The sequence below is a fragment of the Xyrauchen texanus genome, chromosome 9, assembly GCF_025860055.1.
Source record: "Xyrauchen texanus isolate HMW12.3.18 chromosome 9, RBS_HiC_50CHRs, whole genome shotgun sequence".
Taxonomy (NCBI): domain Eukaryota; kingdom Metazoa; phylum Chordata; class Actinopteri; order Cypriniformes; family Catostomidae; genus Xyrauchen; species Xyrauchen texanus.
In genome coordinates, this window is record NC_068284.1 from 22,316,099 (window position 1) to 22,335,631 (window position 19,533).

The 19,533-nt window shown below is 38.4% G+C and overlaps 1 protein-coding gene across 4 annotated transcripts in view; it reads right to left on the minus strand.

Moving 5' to 3' along the window:
* Nucleotides 1-19,533, minus strand: part of LOC127649602 (ras-responsive element-binding protein 1-like) — a 51,522-nt gene that overhangs the window by 14,640 nt on the left and 17,349 nt on the right. For 3 of the 4 annotated variants that reach the window (XM_052134797.1, XM_052134795.1, XM_052134798.1), the window contains exons 2-8: nucleotides 18,856-18,945; nucleotides 10,260-10,391; nucleotides 9,943-10,172; nucleotides 8,879-8,968; nucleotides 6,471-6,634; nucleotides 2,186-2,330; nucleotides 1,667-1,809 (exon numbers count right to left, since the gene is read on the minus strand). In XM_052134797.1, coding sequence (XP_051990757.1) covers nucleotides 1,667-1,809; nucleotides 2,186-2,330; nucleotides 6,471-6,634; nucleotides 8,879-8,968; nucleotides 9,943-10,172; nucleotides 10,260-10,391; nucleotides 18,856-18,859 — 908 coding nt within the window. In that variant the 5' untranslated portion in view covers nucleotides 18,860-18,945. Of the gene's footprint in view, nucleotides 1-1,666; nucleotides 1,810-2,185; nucleotides 2,331-6,470; nucleotides 6,635-8,878; nucleotides 8,969-9,942; nucleotides 10,173-10,259; nucleotides 10,392-18,814; nucleotides 18,946-19,533 lie in introns of all 4 variants that reach the window. The other variant, XM_052134796.1, reaches the window with a different exon arrangement.

Below are 19,533 nucleotides of genomic sequence, written 5' to 3' on the forward strand. Positions count from 1 at the left end.
TTTGAACTGACAAAGTCTATGGTAACTAGGTTTGCAGCGGTATACGGGTTTCACGGTATACCACGGTTTGAAAATTGACGGTTATCATACCATGTACATTTGCTTATCTACGGTATTGAGAAAAAAATGCAACCGGACGGAGAATCTCCTTTCCTCCTTGTATGCCTGTCAGACTCGTCAACTTGCGACACACACACACACACACACACACACACACACACACACACACACACACACACACACACACGATCTGTAGTGCAATATATTCTGCTCAAGGAAAAGTGTTATACGGCTACTCTGTGTCCATTCTTGAGGCTGCTTGTGATGTTTGGTGCTACTAATTTTGCAGGTAAACCTTCTCAGTGATAAAAGTAGATCTCGGCATCATTGACACACGGAGTAATCATTGACATGCGAGCAAAAGCAAGCCAGAGATGAATATGTAAATGTATTTATTATTTGTGCAATTTAGAAATGTTGACGTCCCTTCACACCTGTATGTTATTCTAACTCTTGCAGTATTAATTTATCATAGTCATGCAGTCTGTGTTATTCAGTTGTGTGATGAAAGTCAAACGTTGACATCAACAACAAATACTGACATCAACAACAAAAATAATGTTACTTGATGCATGTCCTTGTACTAGAAAACCATGAACAAAACTATGCAGCATAAAAGGAAATGCAACCCAAGATACATTAAATACAGGATATGTTTAATCTATGGCAGGTCGACACTTGATTTCCAATGTAAAATCTGTCCTGAAGCAAAACCAGTTGAGAACCACTGAGATAAAGGTACAGACAGGAGCAGTCTACAGTACATGTTAACTGTTAATAATCATAGGATATTACTTTAATAGCTCTCACAGCTGATGTTATTTTTCATTTATTAGTTAATTTAACATATAAACTAACATGCTTTAGTTATATAACATGTTATAGTTACATGCTATTTTTTTATCATGTTTATAATTCGATTTATTATTATAATTCTGTTAGCTTTCTTATTTTTTCTATTTATATTATTTTCATAAGGGAGACTTTTTTTTTTTACACATACTTCAATAAAATAGATGGTTTGAAGTTTCAATTATAATAAAGTGTTTGCTAAAAAAAAAAAAATCTCATACCGTTGCAACCCTAACAGTAACTCAGATAACCACTCTGTGCATTTGTGGTGAGAAGAATATCATCTCAGAATGCTATGCTGAGATGCGGGTTGGCACTGTTTTGGCAGCATGAGGGGGACCTACATAATATTAGGCAGGTAGTTTTAATGTTGTGGCTGATTGGTGTATGTTAAATAAACAGACTGTTCCACCTGACTGTTCTGATTTCTATCGTCATTCTTTATCATTTTAGTGTATGAGTTTTGCGATGCCGTGTAGCGTCCTGTCTGGGTAGACAAACTGCTTGTCACTGGAATCTTATTGCGTCTCATCTGGGTAGGAAACTGTGTGAGGTTAACATTCTGCCAAACAACTCCTTTTGTGTTCCATGGATGTAATAAAGTAATGTTTGGAGAAACATGAGGGTAAGTAAATGATGACAGAATGTTAATTTTTGGGTGAACTTTTCCTTTAAGTAATCAGTGCAAAAATATAACATGCTAAAACAATTTACAGAAGAGCAAGTTAACAGGCATACATTTTCCTGAGCCTACCTAAGTGTGGTGTCAGGATGTGTCTCCATGTGGGTATCCAAACCATATTTACAGATGAATGTCTTAAAGCAGATGGGGCAGTGAAGAAGCTCTTCTTCCCTCTTGACAGAACCAGGCTCTTCGGCGTTTTGCATCAACATGTCCTAAACAGAAACAATTTGGTTTTATATACAGCCAAGCACTTTATGTTGTGCAAAGCATTGCACAGTATTATAGTTCAGCAACTGTTCTCCAAATGACCTTACAAAATAACTTAAGCACAGGCACAATACATTTCAAAGAGCCATTTAAGGAATAGTCACACAGAAATTACTATTTTGTCTAAAAATCTTATTTACTCACCATCATCTCACTTCAAACCCATATTACATTCTATTCTTACGTGGAACACACATTTTTCAAAAAGTCATACACAGTTGGAACAACATTAGGGTGAGTAAATAATGCAGAATTGTCATTTTGGTAAACTATTCCTTTAAAACTCTTTGGCACTAAACGTAAACAGAGGTGGAAATATACCTTTTTATTTGGTGGCTCATCAGCCTGCTCCCCCTCATCCTCTACACTAGGCTTTCTCTTAGTAGAGAGTCGACGGCGCTTGTTTATTGACGAAGGACTGGGCGTGGGAAAACCATTTGCATCCTTTTCATGAATTTTCATGTGCCTGCAGAGATGAATAACTCATCTTCAGCTTTATCATACAATTATTATTTTGGCTTGACGAAGCTAACATGCCATTATTCTACAGTCATGGTTCAGGGTTTTTTCAATATATCTAAACCAACACCAACATTTCTGACTGTTACTCCTCTGTAACTACTCCAAGCTGCATCCACCAAACTTGGTGCAGACCTTCAGGCTCATCTGACATGAGTTGCTATGACTTTTCTAATTGATCAGAATTAAGTTTTTAGCAAAGCAAGTGATCAAAAATCCCCCAAATCTCATAGGCTGTTTCTCAATGTGCGTTCTTTTTTGTTCTTACATTCATGTGTATAAATACAAATGTAAACAATTTGCTTTAAAGGTGCTGAGAGCAATTTTAGCCATTCTGGAACTTCCACCAGACTAGCCGTACAATTAGCCACGCCCACTCTTTCCAAAGACACGCACACACAAACACACCAGAGATCGTTGTAATGGAGTAGATGGAGAGGGAGGGTCCTGCTGTCCGACCCTGAGTGTTTTGCGGCAGCAGGACAGGGCCCATATATGCTAGTAAATATGACAAGTAAGAGGCTTTTTCTGCTTTTCATAACAAATCAATTACAGCAACTTCAACTGTTTCTAGCAATTTATCTATCATCCTTGAATTCATACATCTGTAACCTTCAAACTTTTTTTAAAAGTTGTTAAACTTTCAGACATAGCTTTTTCTTGACAAGCTGTACCAATCTAGATTTTACTGTGTGCTTCTGCACACTCTTGGTCAATAATTTTAGACTATGAGGTGCATACCAGACTTAAATGGTAAATGGTCTACCCTTATATAGCACCTTTTTAATCTTAGCAGTATTCAAAGCACTTTACACTGCATCTCATTCACCCATTCATACACAGATTCACACACCAATGACGGCAGAGCTGCCATGCAAGGCACTAGCCTGCCATTCGGAGCAACTTGGGGTCCAGTGTCTTGCCCAAGGACACTTCGGCATGTGGAGTCTTTAGGGCTGGCAATCGAACCACCAACCCTGCGATTAGTGGAAAACCCACTCTACCACCTGAGCCACAGCTGCCTAAAACTTGCCATATTGAACCTGCTTTGTTAAGCAATGTGCAAAGTTACCACTTACTGTCTTTTATACAGTATTTATAAACCCTGATCCATGCATTTATTGACCTCGTCCATGTTGAATATTCTCTGTTTTGGTGCTGATGTGATACTTCAATACTCAAGAAGTGTAGGATACTAGGAAAAGTGGCTGAGCTTTATTGCAATAAAATGGACAGCAGATGCTTTCTGTCTGAGAGGTCAGATGTAATATGTGGAGGCAAAATGCTGAGAATCACATTATGACATGCCAGAACTTGTGCAAGCCCCCCCTCCCCTCCTCCCTATACCTCACTGAAACAAACTCACCTTTCAGGTTCGACCAGACACAAGGCCCCTGATTCTTATGCTTAACTGTTAGAGTTGCTGAGCATGTTAGAGTGAGTTTGTTTTAGATTTAAATGTGTGGTTAAATGCGTTCACTGTTTTAAGGTGTATCGATTTTATGGTCATTTACTGAGTGCATGTATGGTCAAGTGGAAGGGGAGGATAAATGTCAGCAGACCCAGTGGTAAGAATCTTGTTTTACATTCTGCAGCCAAAGTTATTAATAGTTGAGAGTCAGGGTGATGGCCACCCATGTAGACCCAACACTGACAGCCTGAATCCTGTTTCTTCCCACATCTCATGTCTGTGTAACCATGTGGACTAAAACAGTCTCTACATCATAATGTTTATGTGCAATTTTTATTCTTGCAATTTGTCGTCACATGCCACTTAATCACGTTGTGGTTCTATGTTTGAAGTTACTATACTTGTTGATACAGGACCACTGACTTTTCTGCAGTGCCTCATAAATAGTGACAGAGGGCGGTGTGGGAAAATTGCTCAATAGCATGAGCTGATGTTCTCCCAGACAAGGTTGAGTTCTGTTATATGCAAAAACAATACAGTTAAAAATGACCTTTAAATCTATGATGTATAGTGGCCCCAAAATTATTTGGAAATATCAAACCAAGGGATATTTATATAAAAATCTATATAGCACAAACACAATTTCAAGCCAAAAATAAAAAAGGAGTTTGTGAGGTAAAACATATACAGTACATACATACACATATACAGTATATAGTTCAAATTTAAAACAAAGTGTTTGGACACTTTATGGTGGTTAAATTTGGTAGTTAATGTCCATAGTTAATGTGATGAACTACACCTGTGGTTACTTTGCAAGGGTACATACTTTCATTTGAGGGAAATTTACTTCATAAATCCACTACAAATAACCATGGGAGTAGTAGTATAGTTCACCCAAAAATATACATTCTCTCATAATTTACTCACCCTCATGCCATCCTAGATGTGTATGACTTTCTTCTGCTAAACACAAATGAAGATTTTAGAAGGACATCCCAGCCATGTAGGTCCATACAATGCAAGTGAATGGTGACCAGACCTTTCAAACTATAAAATGGCAGCATAAAAGTAATCCATATGACAGCGGTTAAATCTAAATCTTCAGAATATGAAAGTGAGAAACAGATAAATATTTAAGTCCTTCTTTCCTATAAATCTACACTTTCACTTCTACATTCTGAAAGTGAAAGTGGAGATTAACAGTAAAGGACAGGGGCCTGGGTAGCTCAGCGAGTAAAGATGCTGACTACCAACCCTGGAGTTGCAAGTTCGAATCCAGGGTGTGCTGAGTGACTCCAACCAGGTCTCCTAAACAACCAAATTGGCCTGCTTGCTAGGGAGGGTAGAGTCACATGGGGTAACCTCCTTGTGGTTGTTATAATGTGGTTCGCTCTAGGTGGGACACATGGTGAGTTGTTTGTGGATGCTGCATAGAATAGGACGAAGCCTCAACACATGCTTTGTCTCTGTGATAATATGCTCAACAAGCCACGTGATAAGATGTGCAGATTGAGTCACTACACCACCACGCGGACTTAGAGCACATTGGGATTTGGGCATCCCAAATTGGGGAGAAAAGCTTTTTTTAAAAAAGGACAATAAATATTTATCTGTTTCTCACCAAAAACCTATCATATCGCTTCTGAAGACATGGATTTAACCACTGGAGTCTTATGGATTACGTTTATGATGCCTTTATGTGCTTTTTGCAGCTTCAAAGGTCTGGCAACCATGCCCTTGAGTTGTATGGACCTACAGAGCAGAAATATTCTTCTAAAAATCTTTGTTTGTGTTTAGCAGAAGGAAGAAAGTCATACACATCTGGGATGGCATGAGGGTGAGTAAATAATTAGAACATTTTTATTTTTGGGTGAACTATCCCTTTAAATAAGTTCTGAGAAAGGTTCTAGCATCTGTTGTTTGTGTATGTCACTTGATTTGATATTTTGTTATTTAATGCAATGAAATTAATACAAATTTTTGTGTGACTTCAGTGTCCAAAGTGTTTAAATACTTTTTGGACCACTGTACCATCCAAAAAAGTATTTCAGCCCCCCTCTCCTCACCCCCTCCCTTTTTTTCCCTCTCTCCCTCGCGCAAACTTCTTCCACCCCCATCTGGAATGCCTGCATGTCTCAACTGCACAAGGAAGTCCTCTATGCACATCCCATCAACACAAACAAAAAGAGCCCAGTCTCACAACAAACTCTCAATCACAAAGACACTTTAAAGAGAAGCATGCACATAGAACAAACTCACCAAAATACAAATATAAGAGATATAAAAGAGAGAGGCAAACATCAGTCAGCCTTGAGAAACAGGCCTTTCACATCACATGTGCAGACATTCTTTCATCCCTCCCAACCCTCCCTCTGTGCTGGCCCTCCTCCTCCATTAACCTACAAGCTTCTTTTAATCCAGCCTACAACCTGTGTGTACATTAACACTTTGATGTAATTATTTATATTTCTTGTTGCAATTGTATATTCTAAAGATACAACTGAACACATCCAGTATGAAACCTAAAAGTGGTAAGAATACATTGCTTGGAAGGACTTTTTTCTTTTTCTTTTGTTCCTATCCTACAGTTGAAAGATACAAAAGTCTGACATAAACCTACATGACAGACAAATATTTGCAAAAAGTCCAAAAAAACCTCAGCTTAGAAATTACCTGTGCATATTTCCATTGGTGGTGAAGGTCTGGCCACATACTACACATGTGTATGGCCTCTCTCCACTGTGTACCAGCATGTGGCGGTCCAGAGAGCTGGCCGAGCTTAGAGCCTTCCCACAGATACTGCAGGAGTGGTCAGTACCTCCACTGTCTGTATTATGCTGAAGAAGAAAAAAATAGGCACAGATGTGAATACAAACTCCAGTTGTAGTTTTAAATCTGAGGTAGACTATTAATGAATTTAAAGGAATTGTTCCTCCCAAAAATGAAAACTACGTCATAATTTACTCACCACATGTCATTCCAAACCCGTTTGAAGAATTTTCTTTAATGACTATACCGGTCTGTCCACTGATAAAGACTAATTTCAAAGCTTATAAAAGTACCCCTGAGTAACATCAAAGTATTCTATGCGGCTTGTGTGTCATATTCCAAGTATTCTGAAGGCAAACGATAGTTCTGGTGAGAAACAACCCAAAATGTAATACATTTTTCAGTGAAAATCTCGATGCCCAGCTATGAGTGAAGCTTGTTTACAATGGCTCGTGTGCTCAAGAGAGAATTTGCATTGAGATCTTTGTTTGAACAATCTCAATCTCAATTCTTAAATCCCAAGATCGATCTTTAACTCTATGCGGCAACTCTCTATAATGCAAGTAAAACACTCGCATGTGCAAACAAATTTCACACCATGTGACTAAAAATGTCTATGATTATCCACTGGCTAGTAAGTGTTCAGATTTCACTCACAAGTGATTGAGTAGTGTAGTGGAGAAGAAGTTATTAGCACAGAGGTCCTTTCACTGCGTGTTGAGAGTACAAGTTTGTTTTAACTCGTTCTGTGTCTCCAAAGACAAGATTCACGGATTCATATTTCATTGAATAATATCTCTTTTAATACCCTTTCTTTTTGTTAAAGTCAGTTGTTGATTAAAAACACCAACAACCCCCCCCCCCCCAAAAAAAAACATTTAATTGTAATCACACATGGATGAGCTAAAGAATTTATGCATATCTTCCCTTGTTATTTGTGTATTATGGCTGATGTCGCCAGTCTTAAAGAGACAGTACCGATTAAGCACTTGTTCTACATATCAATATAAATACTTGTAAAAATGAGAAATTAAGTAAATTGAGTAAACAATAGAGGTCTAACAATCATATATATATATATATATATATATATATATATATATATATATAACATAATATATCCAATTTCAAGACATTAATATTCAACATTTTTCAAAAGCTAAAATGTGAACAATATGATTAAAAAAATGATAAATTATACCGGTAATTTGTAAAAAAAAATAAATAAATTTTTCTTCGAATTGTACCTAGAAGGGTTGCCTAGAAAGTTCCTTTATAATTAAGAGCTGAGAGAGAATTTATTTTATATGTAAACAAAATGGACATTGTACCAGAAATGTACCCATATGAATTGATATCGAATCAAGATTGGAATCTAATCTAATCGAGATCTTGTGAATCAGAATCGAATCTGGAAATCTCTATTATTACCCAGCCCTAATTTTTAAGTCTTTTTTAACTATACTTTACTCACAATTTGAAATTTAAAGTAAAATCTTAGATTTTTTAGTAAAAAAAATTATTGAAATATTGATCTGTTTCACACTTAAAGTGATTGCATAGCTTCAGAAGAAATATTAAACCACTGGAGTCATATGGGTTACTTTTATGCTGCCTTTATGTGATTTTTTGAGCTTGAAAGGCCTGGCCACCATTCACTTGCATTGTATGGACCTACAGGGCTGAAATATTCTTCTAAAAATCTTCTAAAATCTGTGTTCTGCAGAAGAAAGAAAGTCATACACATCTGGGATAGCATAGAAGTGAGTAAAGTAGCTGGGTTTCCATCCAACAATTTTTATGCGCATTTTCAAATTATGTACAATAAATCCTAAATGGAAACGCTTGATATAAGAAGTTTTGAGTGCAGGCGCTCCCATGAATGTGGAGGGTGGTGCCGTATGGGGATAACATCCATTTCAGCCTGCATTATATTACACTTATTATGTGGTGTCTCCTGGCAGCATTTAATAAAACAAGGTACAATTGCTCCAATCCTGCAAATAAAATCTCCTAACCAATGAGGGTAATCAGCACATACTTCAAGACAAGACAAGCTGCCTCAAGATAATGTGCATGATGTAGTGAATGGAAATGTGCAACGATTCCTATTTTCTTTAGTCTAATTTTCAGAAATGCAATTAAAAAATCTGAATCATTTTGATGGAAACAGCTAATTATGAGACAATGGTTTTTGGGTGAACTACCCCTTCGATAAATTGTTGATATATATATAAAGTTTTAAAACAAGATTTTCATTAAAGATGGGTACATAGAGCGGTGTGCTGGTGTGTTTGTATAAGGGCACATACCTGTCTGATATGCATTGTGAGTTGGTGCTGTGTCATGCAGTCTTTGTTACACAGGGGGCAAATGAAGTTTGAGTGATCTTCTTTCACTTCCTGTGGAAGACACACAAACAAGTCTTCTCAGAAAGATCAATACTGTCTCTCAATTAAAACACAATGCTTCCACACAATTTATGCAAACAAGTAGCACACATACTGTACTTTAAATGTACTGGGACAATAGGAAAATATTATGGGGAAAAAGCAGTAATAATTACATACACAATTGCAGAGTTAAACAGAGCAATCATATCTAATGAACTATTCATAATAGTTAACTATTAAATTGCAGGAGAGTACTTAAGCCCCTAAAATTACCCAAACCTCCATGAAAACACATATAAACATATACATATACAGTATGATGTAAAGTTCTTATCATAAGACATTTATCTTAAGACACATGTTGCTCTCTGTGAACCCAAATCTCCAGTGAGAGGCTTATTTGTTCCCCAGTGAGATATAAACCCAATAGGTGAAACAGATGCAGGATGTGGCCTGCCTGATGAAGACAGTATGTGTCAGATCTATAGGACCGGTTGTGTGCATTCGTCACATGTGCAACAATTGGCCTCTCCATCTGTTTCTACAGACAGCAGCAGCACAGGCTGGATAAGAGCATCACTAATTCAGTGGGCAAGACCTTTTGCAGTAGAGCAGCAGTGCAGAGTTCCCTCTCAGCGTATGGAAATATGGTTAGTGCTGTTGGAGGGATGGGGAGGGGATACTAAAGGGGGTTGGGGGACTGAAACACCTGTTTTCTGCACAGAGAAGTGTTTCAGTAAAATCCCACACTTTAATTGAAGGCACAAGAAGCATTTGTTGCCAGTCATTTAACTGAGTTTGTGTCACTGCCACTCAGACTGACTAACTAAACTCTGCAAGCTCCCATAGTCTAAAGTACTACATCAAATTATACATCATGGTACTAACATCTGATGCCACTACTGTACAATGGTACAACACAATACTTTTTTGAAAGGTTACTTTTTCTTCTCTGCTTATTAAGCAAATCCCAGCTGTTATACCTGATTTCTTCTCCCAGTACGACTGATTGAGGTCGATTTGCTGGTTATTTTGGGAGATGCTTTTGTGGTGTCTGAATCAACTTTATTGATTTGGTCCACATTCATTACAGTGCTCATCATGGAATTGATGGAGGACAACTCCTCCTCTGGCCTCACTCCATCTTCATCTTCCTCTGCCATAAGTGCTTGTTTGTCCATTCCATCAGAATCAGCTTTCCTCTTTAGGTTTACTGTAAATGACAGTTACATTATTGACATTACAATTTTACATTTACCGTTGGCACGCAGAAGACCTAAGAGTAACTGTGGCAAATTACCTTCCACAGATTCTGGTTCATATGTGGAGGGTTGATTCTTCACTGCCTCTTTTGACAATTGAGACTGTCCATTTACCTCAACAGCACAAACACCATTGCGGACACTCTTGTCAGGGGATGTACTTTCCATGTCTAAAAATGGAGAATGCTCATTACTATTCATTCATATCAGTACAACAGCATGTATTTCAGGGTTGATATGAGAGTACACAATGAAATACTACATCAGTACATATACATGCACCTATTGATTCTTTATTAGTCTGTATAGTAGTGATTTCTGGTAAGTCAAACTACAGATTGGGCATAAAGTGTGATGATTTAACAAGTAAAGAGTGTGAAATCTCTGCCAAGGCAGTAACTGGCTTCACAGTCACACATACTGTATCAGGAAGAACTACAATGGTCAACTTCTTTTAGAACATGCTAAAGGAAGTACTACCTTGCTTCCTTGTTTCAAATAATTTATAATTACACAACTTCAAAATAACTTTATGCTCTATGTCTCACATGTCTTCCATCTTTCAAGTAACTGATCTCGGTTATAAACAGAAAAGTGAAACAAAAACCACATTATTGACTCATATTAACTGAATTCTGAAGAGCCTCTTTTGGGCTCACATTAAATTGGTAAGATTTCTTAATTTTTTCAATGTTTTTTAAAAATGATACTTTTAAAACCGTATTTTTTTTTCTGTGTCAGATCGGCCATGGCTGACCGCGATGCCTTTCAAATTATACTTTTCTGACAGCAAGCGAATACGAACGTGTTCGACGCATGCCCACAACAACTGCTATGTGATACTCTTAGTACAGTTAATGGCCGTCGCATGCGGTGATGATGCGCACAGCAGAGGACCGCGTCCGTGGGTCGAGAAAATCTGGGCCAAACGGACTGTGCTGATGATGAAATTTGGCATTTGAAAATGATAGCCCCTGATTATTTGCCGTTTTGAAACAATCGGACAATGTCTGATCATTGCTTTTATTGGCCGATACATCTCAAATTCATTTAGAAATATTTTGGTTGCCAGAGAAAAACTCATATGCCATCGCAGATGTTTATGACTATCTTTCTTCATCTGAAAATTTTTAGAAGAATATCTCAGCTCTGTAGGTCCTCACAATGCAAGTGATCAGAACTTTGAAGGTCCAAAAAGAACATAAAGTCAGTACAAATGTAATCCATTAGACTCCAGCGGTTAAACCTAGATCTTCAGATGCGATATGATAGGTGCGGGTGAAAAACAGATAAATATTTAAATTATTTTTTTTTACTGTAAATCTACAGGTGGAGATTTATAGTAAAAAAGGACTGAAATATTCTGACACACCTATAATATCACTTATGAAAAAATACATGGATTTAACCACTGGAGTATATGGATTACTTCTATGCTGCCTTTATATCCTTTTTGGGCCTTCTGAGTTCTTATCACCATTCACTTGCATTGTGAGGACCTACAGAGCTGAGATATATTCTAAAAATCTTCATTTGTGTTCTGCAAAAGAAAGTCATTCACATCTGGGATGGCATGTGAGTGAGTAAATGATATGATAATTTTTTGAAGGAACTATCACTTTAAGATTGTCAGCTGTTAAATACACCTACTGGTTTGTTGAACTCCATTGTAGAAAGCTTTAAAAAGACATAATAGCAAACAATTTCTTCAATAGTTGAGCCTGCAAAGCCTGTGTGAAGTTTGTAAGTGATAAAACATGATAACATGACAACTTACAATATGTGAACTGTATGTAAATTCATTGGACAAAAAAATGCTGCATTTCTCAAACTTATCACACAGTTTATTGTGTTGTCTAAAAGTAAAAATAGGAAAAGCACAGTGGCTGTGGACTGTTTGAGGCAGCTGTGAGTATGAGATACTTCAGCGAGTGAGGCCCATCCTAGTAAGGGGGCTGGGGGTGGGGGGGTTAATGACACATACATCAGAGCAAAGGAGGGAAGAGAGAGGAGCCAGGCAGAGATGGAGGAAAAAGTGAAATGTGAGAAAAGTGGAGAAAGGACTGGAAGAGACTGGGTGCCTGTACGCACAGAGCAAGAAACATGGAGGTCTTTTTTAGAGAGTGAAACATGTACTGAGGCTGAAGGGAGGAACAGTAGGGGGGGTTGGGTTAGAAGTCAAAGCAGGAAGTGTCTGAGAGAGCAGTGGAGGGTAGATTGTTGTCTGCTGTTCTGTCTTTCTCGCACTCCCTCTAAGCATGCGGTCCTGCCGCAGTTTGTGTGCCGTTGCAGGGTGTGATCTCCTCTGCTGGGGGACTGGAAATCCCCATCCCAGCTTCCACCATCCCAAACACTGATCATGTACTTCCACTGGTTGATAAAGTGAGGACAGAGCCAGAGTTTTATGGAAAATATGTTCATATTAAACCGTTTAAGGGATGTTACCGGTTTCGCTTTATGGCCTTTAGCCATACTTTTCATCTCTGTGCCTATCACTTCACAATTCGTTCATGATCTAGAGCAGGGATATTAACTCCTAGAGGGCTACTGTCTGCAGACTTCAATTCCCAATCATGTTTGTAATATTTCCAGGCAGCCTGTAGGACACGATTTTCTTTGAATACAAGTACATTTTCTATGTACTTGAATTGGGAGTCAGAAATCTCCAAAACGGTTGGTTCAGATTACGAGCAAATAACATATTTCAAATCAGCAATAAAATCTGACAACAACTGTATCATAAATTGTGCTTCTTTAGCTCAGATCACACAAAATAACTTTTTCAGGTGATTGGCTCTTTTAACTGTAAGGCTCTGTTCCATTCCTAGAGCTGTCATATTCAGCGTGACAATTTCTTCCATCCATAAGTACACCACCGACCACTGTCATTCTAATCAAATTCTTCAGGATTACTTGACAATTACAGCTTGGTGTGTTTGATTAGGTTTGGAACTAAAGTGGCACTACAGGACTGGAACTGAATAGCCCTGATATAGAGTGTGTGATCTATTCTCAATACAGTCAGAGTTACTGGCTGTGACTGCAGCACACAAGTGAAGAGAGCTGATATAGCAATACAGTATATGTCTAAAGATTATCTGGGATTAATGAGCAGTTATTAGCCAGACATCCCTGGACTAACTGAGAGGATCAGGCTTAAAAACTGTAAATCATCAGCCACTGGAGATAATACCAATAGATAGAGAGGGGTGGGAGGGGATACAATACAGTTTAAAACATTATCATGAGGTTAATGTGACTAATGTAGTGGTCTATTTTAGCACTTGCCTGTGCAAAATTAGCCTGTATGATGCTAGGGTTTTGTGGGTGGTAGCCAGGAAATTGCTGTACAGTTGTACAGTTTGTTCTGGGTGGTTGCTAGATGGCAGAGTCAAAAGAACCATAGTCTCTATAGTATTCTGAAACATAGATATGGCTTGGGTCCCTCCAATTTAAATCTATGGGATTTTTTTTTTACTATTTTATTGTTCAGCATGCAAAAAATTTGGAACAGACACTTGTTGCTTGCCTTAGTACCTCTAATAAGACATCCTCTAATAACAAATATCATCAGGGTTCACACTATTTTTGACCAACGCATTACTATGGCTTGTCCATTGCTCTTTCAGTAATCGTAATTACTGGACAAGGATTTAAAGATAATTTCATAGAGATTGCAAACAAAAAGAGCAATTTCTATCTGATTCAATATTTGAGTTTAGCATAGCAAGGAAAATATAAACTATTATAATCTATACTATGATTTTTTTTTTAAGAATTTACTAATTTGATGGATATTTCTAGGGTTTCATGACAGTGGGAACCCGGCATTATAGATGTAAAGAAAAAAGTACAAATAATGTTATTCATAGAAAGAAAAAGGAGTGCCGATGCTCTGATACTATCCAGGCCAGCACATGACCTCTTACATATAGAGGCCATAAAAATGTCTGAGTTAATGGGAGTGTGGGGTTTATATAGACCCTCCCTCCTACTGAGAAAAGATAACACTGGATAACGGTGAGCCCATCTGCCCCTGACCATCACTCTCCCTTTATGCACTCACACATCAAGGTGAACCAACAGGACATGAAAACAATAAAAAAAATTAAAAAATTAAAAACACACTGGCCCATCCTTACTACCACTAAATTTTTTCTCCATACTGCATGAATGCTCACATTTATGCTTTCATTCAGGACATTTTTGCCCATTTTGTTCCTCTTTTCTTTCATAAAAACAGAGGAATGGAAAGTCATCCCTCCTTCCCTCTCTGTCTCTCTCTCACTCACTCTGTTCCACCAGAGAGAAAGCAGGGAACTTGTGAATTTCCTGTTTGGTGTGGTGGCTGGGAAGGCCTGGGGAATGCTGGACATTCTTCTCCTTTGCTTCCTGTAGTTTTCATCATACTGTAGTGCTCCTCTGTTCTTCCCTGGGTTTGTGATAATCCTTCATCTCTCATTCTCACATTCCATCTAATCTATGATAGACTATTTTAATTAATTTGAATATAACTTTATACAGATAAGGTTTGTACATGATTTTATCACACTAAAATCATGTTAATGTGCATACTGTTTATGTCTTGTGGCTATTCTTTTGAAATAGTGAGTATTTGAACATTTACAGATTGGCCACTTTTTACTTCCATTGTAAGTGCCTCACTGCAACACAGATAAAAAGTAGGGACGAGTCGAAAATATTTTTTTGCGGTAATCAAATTTATGCCACAAATTCTGTCAATTGAGGTTAACTTGTATTGAACCCGGAATATTCCTTCAATGGAAATAGAAGAAAAATGAACTTGTTTCAAATGTTTCTTCTCAATTCCCAAGAGAAATAAAAACAATAACAAATTAGACAAGTGTTCACCTACAGTATGAATACAGAGCAATAAAATGTATTTGGATAGCATAGTTCAGATAATTTCAGAAGAAAACATTATTGATTTCATATTGAAATATTTAACTTTTGATTGTAAACTTTGGTATCTTGGCAAATTTAAGCACATTATTGAGATCTATTCTGAAACTCTAGAAGGGAATTCAGAATATTACATTTCTACAGTCTTTTTCAGGAGAAAAACAATAGAAGTAACAGGCTTTAGCAAAAGTCTCCATTTGATTTTCATTTTTAAAAAACATTATGCATTTTTCCTTTCCTATAGGAACCTATAAACATAATGTGTTCCTTGTGGCATCTTTATTAATGTTGCCCACAGTGAAGAGGCATTATACTGTAGAGCAGAGCTCTGTTCACCAGGTTAGAGCTGAGCAGAGGTGGGAGTGGCCTGGAATGCACAGTTATCACACAAACTCACATACAGTACTGTGCAAAAATTTTAGGCAGTTGTATAATGATGTTGTATAGTGAGTATTTTTTCACCAAAATATTGCCATGAATAATTTTTATTTATCACTTTACTTCACACATTTACATTACATTTATACATACAAAGTGCAGTAAACATAAAAAAAACTAAATTAATATTTGATTTGTGAAATGTGATATCAATACAACCTATGGCTTTAAACAGCACCAGTTCTCTTAGGTACATTTGCACATAGTTTTTCAAGGTTGTTGGCAGATGGGTTGTTCCAAGAATCTTGGAGAACTTGCTACAGTTCTGTGTATTTCTCAATTGCTCTGTCTCTTCATGTAATTCCAGTCTGACTCACTTGCCCCGTTTCCACTATCAGGCCAAATGAGGGCATGCTAGTGCGTGCCAGGGCCAATTGCATTCTCACAGTCACTTCTGGGGCATCATCGTTCGTCCTCGGGGCTTTCTCGGGGACAACGGCCAATGGTCTTTGGCCCCCCGATTACCCTTGGACCAGACAAGGCTAACTGGGGATTGAGGCGGGGTCAATGGTAAAGGCGGAGTTTCGCTTAACTTACCAGATTGTGTATCCAGCCACAACTGTACAGGTTCGAGAAAAATTAAAACATTTTGAGCACAATACAAATCCGTTAAAATTGGGACACCTTGGCAGTTACAGTCGGTGAGTTGTCAATGCTAACTTATCTTGCTAGCTAGCTAATGTTTACATTCAATATAATCTCGATATTCTAGATAACATGATACCTCAGCTTGAGCTTCCCTCTTGCTTGTAAAATGGGCAGGGGGTATGATGTTGGCACCAGGGTGGTGTATTATGGGTGGGTTTTAGAGCAACACTGCGGGGCTATTGGCCCGATGGTGGGAACGCAGATACATTTTGGTCTCGTGGCTCAAGTTCCAACAATATTGGCCCCAGCAGGCCAGTTGATAGCCCTGGCTCAAACTGGCCCAAAAGTGGAAAAGCAGCTACTGATGTTGAGATTCAGGCTCTATGGTGGCCATAATATCTGAATGAATGAACGTTACATTTATATAGCACTTTTCTGACACTATGCTTAAAGCGCTGTACCTGAACAGGGGACTCTCCTCAACCAAAACCAATGTGCAGCATCCACCTGGATGATGCAACAGCAGCCATATTGTGCCAGCAAGGGGGATTATTAGGAGGCCATGATTGATAAGGGCCAATGGGAAGAATTTGGTCAGGACACCGGGGTTACACCCTTACTCTTACCAAGAAGTGCCCTGGGATTTTTAATGACCACAGAGAGAGTCAGGACATCGGTTTAACGTCTCTTCCAAAGGACGGTACTTTTTACAGAATAGTGTCCCCGTCACTATACTGGGGCATTAGGACCCATACAGACCGCTGTGTGAGCACCCCCTGCTGGCCTCCCTAATACCTCTTCGAGCAGCAACCTTAGTTTCCCCCAGTAGGTCTCCCATCCAGGTTCTGACCAGGCTCAACCCTGCTTAGCTCCAGTGGGCAACCAGTTTAGAGCTACTGCAGTGTTTCTCCTATATGCATTTTACAGTGCCTCTGCTGAATTATGAGTGCCGCTCTTGGGATTTCACATGGTTTAATATTCTTGACACAACCTAATGCTTGCCAGCCCCAGTCAGCTGTGTACTTTGTGCACAGCGAAAGGGACCCCACCACACATACACGCACATTCTCACAGTGACATCACTGCATAACACAGGCATCACTTAATTTCATGTGGCCTGCAAGCACATTTCTGAAATGTAGGATGGCAGGGGATCGCAACATTTCACTGAACAATCAGTTAGCACTTTACTCGTGAATATTAATGAGCCTTCCCCATCATCTGTATATTTTGGAGCGCATTTGCTCTCTTCAAAAGCGGAATGAAACAGCGCTACATGGGTCAATTATCAACACTGCTCAATCATGGATAAAGCAGCACAAAAGTAGAGCAGGTGCAGTAATTCGCGAACTGGTCTCAACCGAACAGACTATTTTAAATGCGCTTGTGAACCAGTGAGATGCGCGAAACCCATTTGAATGTGGTACAGAATTGTCTGTTGCAAAACTCTTCTGTCACGGTGATGAAACAAACAGCCCCACATTCTAAACGACACCGACAAAGAAAGCAGAAGAAAACATAAATTAGAAGGCTTTTCAATTCTCAAATCACAACACTTACAAAAATGTACCATGGATTTACTGTAGTAACACTAACTGATCTGTATTTATGATGTAATTGTGGAAGAAAAAGTTTCTAAATGTATTTAGAAATACATTTACTGTTTTTCATTACAAAAATGCCATAGTTCTTTATATATAAACCATAGTTACTAAACATGGTAGTGAGGAGCCATGCATGGTTTTAACGATGGTGACCATGGACTTATGGCAAATATCATTGTTAAAACTTTGTATATTATGGAAGTACTATGGTACATTTTCAAAATTTATAATGGACCAAGCTATCAGTTTTCCAACTGTATATATTGTGTTCTCTTGTAATGCTCTCTGATTGTAGAAAAATGTAAGTTGTTTTGTTTGCCTTCAGAAATTCCAAGAGATGACTGTAGTTTAATTAGTAGGAACCCAATGAAAGGAATCTGAAAAGATGACCCAACACTGTCAGAATATTTCAATTTAGCCAAAATTGGGTGTTAATGTTTTCCACAGATGTTATTTTTGTTAATATCATAATTTTCATCTGCATCCCAACTTAAAAATCAATGCTGTACAGTTAAATGTGCATTTCAGTACACATTATTGTAATAGTAATATTATTGGTAATAGCATGGGTGCTACCAAAGCAGGTACTGGTGCCACATTTTCAACGGGTGCTATGAGGGCACAAAAAAACCCTGATGTGGCCCAGACTGAAAATGAGTTTAGCTTGTGAACAACAGCACCGCTGCTGAAATAAAATCCATGGGGAAACACTGTACAGGGTGATATATCCTGCCTAAGACTTTTGCACAGTACTGACATTTTGCCAGATGAGAGAGGCTAGGCAACATCTCATAATCATCCACACAGATGTAAAGATAGTCAGGCATCTCTATCAAACCTACACACTCTGACTATATAGACACACAGCCTCTAAATTATGATCTCTGTCTGAATAACATGATGGAAATCTTTTATTGGATTTTATGTGCCAATGGATAAAGGGTTCCATTATGAGCCTGTGGCCTCAGGATATCTGAACCCAACAATTATGCATGCAACCTCACACACACACACACACACACACACACACAAACACAAACCTCAAAGAGTCAGCAGTGTCAGGTGTCTTTGGCATATTTACCCATTTTAAAGTCTGGGCTAAACACGTCACAGGGTCATGGAGCCACAGGGTCACAGGGCACAGGACGAGGGAAAGTGACCTCTGCTCATACTGAAAGAAAGCAAACACACAATTAACACACACACAAAGAAAGCCAAACACATATAAACAAAATACTACACAAAGCAATTGTAATGTTTACAAATACAAACACACAAGTGTTAAAGGGAGTTGACTTGCTGAGTAAGCATGAACATGAATGTGAGGTGTTTCCCTTTTGGGATTAAAGTAAGAAATCTGTCAGTCTACGACCAGCTTCCATATAAAAAGGCAATTTTCCCATGAGACGAATATCCAGGCAGAAACACCAGCCTGAAAAGCCCTCATGAGAAAGAGTGACATCATATCAGATGTGCTCTCTGTAGTGTTAAGGTAACAGGAGAGATCCAGCCTCAGGCCTCTTGTTCAGCTGGTAAACTGAAACTGGTTGCCACTGCTTAACACAAAGTCAGATTCACTGCCAAGTTTCCTTTCTGGTCAATGCAGGAGCCAATGCTACAGGCACTTGTATACAGCACTACTGGTTTTCAAGTGGCATATTACAAGAGCTGGTATTAAAAGAAGCAGGGACAAAAGAAAACAGAGAAGTGTGAGGATGAAGGGAAGAGGATGGAGTGGCGGATGATGTTATGGAGCCGT